Source organism: Sinocyclocheilus rhinocerous, unplaced genomic scaffold (genome assembly GCF_001515625.1).
Source record: "Sinocyclocheilus rhinocerous isolate Xijiao unplaced genomic scaffold, SAMN03320098_v1.1 scaffold1646, whole genome shotgun sequence".
Lineage (NCBI taxonomy): Eukaryota > Metazoa > Chordata > Actinopteri > Cypriniformes > Cyprinidae > Sinocyclocheilus > Sinocyclocheilus rhinocerous.
Window position 1 is genome coordinate 85,902 of NW_015644630.1, and position 6,684 is coordinate 92,585.

Sequence of the window (6,684 nt, forward strand, 5' to 3'; positions counted from 1 at the left end):
TATATCAATTGTTTTTCTCAGACATAGAATTAATGTGGAGACATTTTGCTGAAAAAATAAAATCAAATAATTCAGAAAAAGAAGTGACATGTTTCCTCAAGAGATTTAGAAGAAGCAAAAGATTGTGAGCAATGAAAAGTGAGAGATCTCAATATGAACTTAAATATTTCTTATTAAATTCTTCTGAAATTGAAGTGACACCTATTATATCAACTATATTTTATAAGCTTTTACATTTGTATTTTTCTATAGTCAGCTCATTACTGTCTCAGTGTCTGCAAACCTCTGACAAATAAAATGACTACTTTTCTATATATACACAATATACTGATTACACTTTGTCAATATACAGATGGTTTTAGACATTTAAATCTAAATAGTTCTCATATAATAATAATACACACGTCTGTGCACATTAATTTATTTACCTAGAAATATCTTTTTTTCCATTTGCAAGGATTATAATATATTTTGATAGGGAATGAAGGTGATGAATAAATAAATCATAACAGCATCTGACTGTAATGATCATGTCTGTCTCTCCATAACGTACCCCTTAACCAGCTCTACAGCTATGAAATCATTTCCATCTCCACTGTTGAACAGGATGAGCCCGTCTGATGAGGTGGTCTTGAACTGGAAGAACAGGTGCATGGAGTAGTATGCCTGCAGTGTGCTCAGAGACAGATAGCTTGTGCAGGACTTGAAGGTCACTGGATCTGCAATGATGTTCTTAAATCCAATCATGGCATTGACTTCGCAGTAGTCTATGTCTCCATTTATGCAGAGGTCGATGTATGGCTTGCCGTTAAATGTCAGGCTCTGGAGATGCCCAATGAAGTTGGAGGGCGTGATGGGCAGGTAGCGTTTCTCTGTAATGATCCCCGTCTCTATGTTATGAAACTCCAGCTGTGTGTGGTCACCTGATATCTCTCCTGTTTCATGGCAGTGTTGAGAAAAATGAAAGGTTTATTTCATCTGGATCATTAAAATGCCAGTTCACATTGTCTCAACAAACTCCAACTAGGCCTGTCCTCTTGTCTGCTCTCTGTGTTGGAGTCAGCAGTCAGGCAGCTCCTCCACACTCACAGAGCAGACAGTAACAGATGATAATACAGTGTTACTCCACACTAATATATGTTTTAATAGGTGTTTTCCAGCCAGAAAGTTTGGAAGATAAATTCCAAATGGACTTGGTTTCATTCTATGCGCATGAGATCAAGTTATGTTGTCAATTAATCCAGTCATTTTCTGCTCCAGTCATTTTGACACGGAGAGGATTTTCTTTTTCCCAAAAATACTAGTTTTCCTTTAAAGGGGTCATATGATGCGATTTCAATTTTTCGTTTCTCTTTGGAGTGTTACAAGCCATTTTTTGCTAGGCGTGGTTGACTCTTAACTTTTATAAAGAATATCTCTTTGGATTTGAGACTTTAGTCTTTGCAACTTTACAGATCTTCTTTATGCACCAAGAGCTTGTAACACTTCAAAGAGAATGGAAAAATTGAAATCGCATCATATGACCCCTTTAACAGGGAACACCAAATTAGGTAAAGGATTTTCAGATGAAATAAACCAATGCTAATTAAATTCTTCACGAAAATATAACAAATGAAAGAACAGCACTGCCAGATTATTAATAATGCATTATCAATATTTTAAAAAAGAAATCTAAAATTAATATGATGTTTTTTTTTCTTCAAATAATCCAATTATAATGTAGGGCATTGTTATTTGAACTGCATGAGCTGAAGCTGAAGAAGAACATGAGTAATCTGAAGCACTTTGGTAGATTATTAATTAACTCAACCTGATGCTCCATATATGAGATTAATCATAACAAAACATAATATTACAACAGCACAAAATGATGTAAATGCCCAATGCCTGACTACTTAAATAGTCTGAATATGTGTCTCCCATTGTGGATGCTCTAACAACGCGCTAAAACACGCCAACTAATGCTGGGATACACTTCCTGACTTCCTGACCAAAATTTGCAGTCTATAGGGGATTATTTTATATTGTCATGCATCTTTTATAGCAACAAACTGCATGTTTCTGCAAGTGTTGTGTTTGTAAAGACTTGAAAGTCCAGTAGTGTGAGCTCCTTTAAATCTGGAATATACTAAACGACTTTCACACTATCAACTTTCAGGTCATTCTGAATACAACAAACTCACACAGAAGCATGTGGCTCATTGCTATGAGATGCAATACAAATGAAAACAATGTGTGTCCTAACATCAGCTCAAAATATCACACATGTTTGATATCCTCTGACTGGATGGAATAATAGTGTGAAGCTAAAAAATCTGTGTCTGTGCCCATCATACACTCTCCATATGCCTGCAAAATCTGTTGCCTTTGACTGCCCAATATCTGAGGACCGGCTCTGATATTCAGCAACACGCATTGACTCGTCCAGACTGACTCATCCAAAAATCTGGGCAAAATTTCATGTAGTGTAATCAAGCCTTCAGCCATTTAGTGTATGATGCCCAGTTTTTTTTCTGTATCTGTTCAGTTTTTTAAATCTGTTCAGATTTTAAAAGTCATGTTGTGTATTGCAAGGGTGATTTTGGTTGGCACCTGGGATTGTTTCGGTTAGAGTTCATTTCGTTGGTATAATGGAAATTACTCTGTCTAACTGTCCAACAAACACCAAGCAGGTGAACACAATAATCCAATGACCTTGTTTGTTGGTCATTTGTTGCAGCAGTGTGTAACATAATCCACTGAAGGCGAGCGTAAAGAACCCAAGTCCAAAAACATTAAAAAATACAAGACAACCAGAGACTTGACTTGGTGTGATCATGAGACAAACTCACCTAACAGCAGGTTACATAGAACAAAGCTAGACAAAGACAATGGGAAGAAGAGGGCTATAAATCCACAGAAACTAATGAGCTAACAAGTAACACCTGTGAACAATTCGGCAATGAAGCAATGAGAAAACGGGACACATGACCAAAACAACCAATCAGAAAATGACACATAATCTAGAGAAGCACATGGCAGGAACACATGCGGAGCAAGGAAACACGTGAGAAAAGGAACCATGACAGAGAATTACAAAATAAAATACATGAAACCTAAACAAGAACAAAACCAACATAACATATCCCCCTAAGGATGGCTCCAGACGCCCTAACAAGACACTGACCAAAAACCAACATAAATCAAAAATTCCAGGAGGGTGGTGGAGTAGAGGCGATCATGGGGGAGGGATGGTGGGTCAGGAGCATCAAGGGGAACTGGACCTGGATCATGGCATGGTGGAAGGACTGGACTGTGGAGCACTGGTGGGCCTGGACTGTGGAGCAGTGGTGGAGACCATGGACCATAGAGCAATGGCGGAGACCATGGACCATGGCGAACCTGGACCGTGGAGCAACCATGAAGGATCAGGGAACCAGGGCAGAGCTGGAGACCAAGTTAGAGCCGGTGACCAGGGAAGAGCCAGCAGAGCATGCAACCAGGGTGGAGCTGGTGGTGCAGGAGACCATGGTGACTGAGTAGAAAGCCACCGCGATGGGGCAGAAGACCACCACAGGTCAGGAGGCCATGGCGGAGTATAGATATGGAAGGATGACCTGGCTGTGACAGAGTAGGCAGAGAGTTTGGGAACGGCATCCGGGGCCATGACATAGCAGGCATAGAGTTCATAAATGGCCTCTGTGGCTGTGACATGACAGGCAATGAGTTTGTGAACAGCCTCCGTGGCCGTGACATGGGGCCTGAACAGTTTGTGGCCATAACTTTGGGCAAAAAATGCTCATGGACAGCCCCTGTGGCCGTGACTTGGTCCATATACTTTTTATGGATGACCTCCTTAGCCTTGACATGGCTGGCAGAGAGATGAGAAAGAGCTGTGGCAGTCGCCGTCGCCACTAGAGGAGCTGTAGCGGTTGCTGTCACCTCTGGAGAAGTTTGTGAGGCCCAAACACACAAGATGGCAGCTATCATCACAGGAAGCACTGTTGTCAGAGGGTTAATCTCTGGAAACACTGGACTTGGGGCCACCAGACTAGGGCTGGTCACTGCTTGCACTGACCTTAAATGTGAATCCATGACACTGGCAATAAGTCTCGTCAGTCTTTGGTACTACAGCCCTGCCCCCCAAAAAAAATCTCCAGGCGAGACTTGGATGGCCCTGAGGTGAGCAGACTCTGGCAAGGCCACAACATGAGTAAATGTTGTCTGAGCAGCCCTGACGTGACTTGTCTCTTGCGTGGCAGTCATGCCGGCCATGATGGCTGAGGACTCCTCTGTGTTGGCCATTATGTGATGAGGCTCTGGCGTAGGAGTACTGTGGGATTGTGGGGCTCCTTGTCCACAATACCCACAGTATATGAGTAACCACTCACCAACAAGGCATAGTCAATATATTCCTCAAGTTTCTGAGCTGTTGCTGTCAGGCATTAGATAATTTAACAAATCATTCAGGCCATTATGAAAAATGCCTATTAGTGCAACATCGTTAAAGTCCACAACATAACATAACTCACAAAACTCTGCCATGTAATCCTGAAGGGGATGAGTCCCCTGGCACAGACTAAGGAGAGGAACTGCTGGGTTCATTGTTGGTCTAGCTTTCTGTAACATAATCCACTGAAGGCAAGCATAAAGAACCCAAATGTAGTTTATTTAAGTCCAAACACATTAACAAATACAAGATAAACAGAGACTTGACTTGGCATGACCTTGAGACAAACTCACCTAACAGCAGGTTACACAGAACAAAGCTAGACAAAAGCAATGGGAACAAGAGGGAAGAGCTAACAAGCAACACCTGTGAAAAATCAGACAATGAACCAATGTTGTCATGTGAATTGGTGTGAATTATTACAGTGTAAGAAACCTGTATAAGGGAATTTACAGCCCTCTACGAACACCTTGGCAATTGAATCGCCATTGGCTAGTAAATTTTTTAGTTTACTCGCCAGACTGAACTAACAAAAATACTGATAAGATAATGATACGAATTCTACTAATAAGAACAATATAAAGCGCACTACGGATTAACGAGCTTCTGGATTCATGAATATTAATCAGGTTGTGTGCGTTCGCTCGAACTGATTTGCTGAAATCTAAACAGGGACGATAATAGGTGAGCACCAGCCAATGAGATTGCCGTTTGTTCTTAAAAGCTGAAAAATTCCAAAGGAACTCCGTTATTTTGACAACAAAATACAACAAAGTATATCGTTTACATGTAGCGCGTCAATTCTCTCTCCCTCTCTCGCTGCGTGTGTGTGAGACAAAGCGATGGCGAGTCGTGCGCCTTCACACTAGAGTTTACGGTACGTTAAATACAGGTGCGCTGCACATCCATTCAGATGAACTGAAAAACAGCACAGATCGCTTGACGGAGAGTGAAACTCTGAAGCGCTCAGTCAGAGAGTGTTCTGTGAGTGAAAATATATCTGTGCTAAACTTATACTTAGCCTCCAACTCACACACTGGCGAGTAAAATCTGAGAATTTATTAGCAATTGGCTAATATTAGACATAATTTAGTCACCCAGAGTGAAGATTTAGTCGCATATGCCAGTGATTTACTCGCAATGTAGAGGGTTGATTTATATAATTCACATATTTACATACATTTATATAATGGTTATTCTGTTCCTTATATGTGATACTTAAATATATGAAACAAGATAAAAGAAATGGAGAATGATGTAAATGTTTTTGGTAAAATTACATACAATTACACAATTTTCTACCCTTACAGAAACCCCACATGAACTTCACATGTGCAATCACATTAAAATCAAATGTTAAATATGTGAAACACATGTGAAACTCATATGAAACATATGATTTGGAACATTTCATGGTGTAAATGTGTGATACCCATGTGATCACATGTGAACAAATGTGGACACATGTGGACAATATGTAATCACATGTTTCATGTGTGTTTCATATATGATTCACATGAGTTTCACATGTGTTTCACATATTTCTCATGTGATTTTAATGTGATTGCACATTGGTTTTTCTGTAAGGGTAAAAAGTCAAGGAGGATACTTTTTTCAGGTTGCATGCATTATTAGTGCATTTATTAAGTGTCTAATTTCATGTAAAGCAAAAGAACAGAAACAGGAGCATACCTTCCACAGTGGGCAAATCATCCAACGACAGCTTCAGACTCTTTCCTCTCCTGCTCACTCGCACCGTGTGCCACTCATTATCATTCAGATTCTGACCAGCAAATATGGTCTCAGGTCCCTTGCCTGTAGGCCAGCCCAGATCACAGTTAAACACAGTCAAAAAAGCAAAAGAACATGCTCTAAAGAACACAAGGTGGACAACCGTTCCATTTAATAATGCCCTCAAGATAGTGAACATTAAAAACAGTATTAATAATATTGTCACAAGAAATAAATCCACATATTAAAGAGAGACCTACATTTTCTGAATTACTCTTTAGTGTAACTGATTTAAAATCCTTTATGAATTTAACACAACAGAAAGACAGATTTACAGTATATATCTGGCTGACACAATTCAAAGTGCATTCATGGTATAGTGGAAAATATGGTAAAAGGCACATATGGGCCATGTTCCCCGACTTTTGGGGCTAGTTGACCTTCTACCTAGTGCAGTATTATCTGATATTTACAGAATATATATATATATATATACATATATATATATATATATATATATATAT

At 39.8% G+C, this 6,684-nt stretch overlaps 1 protein-coding gene across 1 annotated transcript in view; it reads right to left on the bottom strand.

Annotated features, from left to right (window-relative positions):
- The window catches only part of LOC107758571 (neurexin-1a-like), a 171,783-nt gene that overhangs the window by 68,188 nt on the left and 96,911 nt on the right, over window positions 1–6,684 (bottom strand). The window contains exons 11-12 of the mRNA XM_016576342.1: window positions 6,122–6,244; window positions 554–935 (exon numbers count right to left, since the gene is read on the bottom strand). Of these exons, the coding sequence (XP_016431828.1) occupies window positions 554–935; window positions 6,122–6,244 (505 nt within the window). The remainder of the gene's footprint in view (window positions 1–553; window positions 936–6,121; window positions 6,245–6,684) is intronic.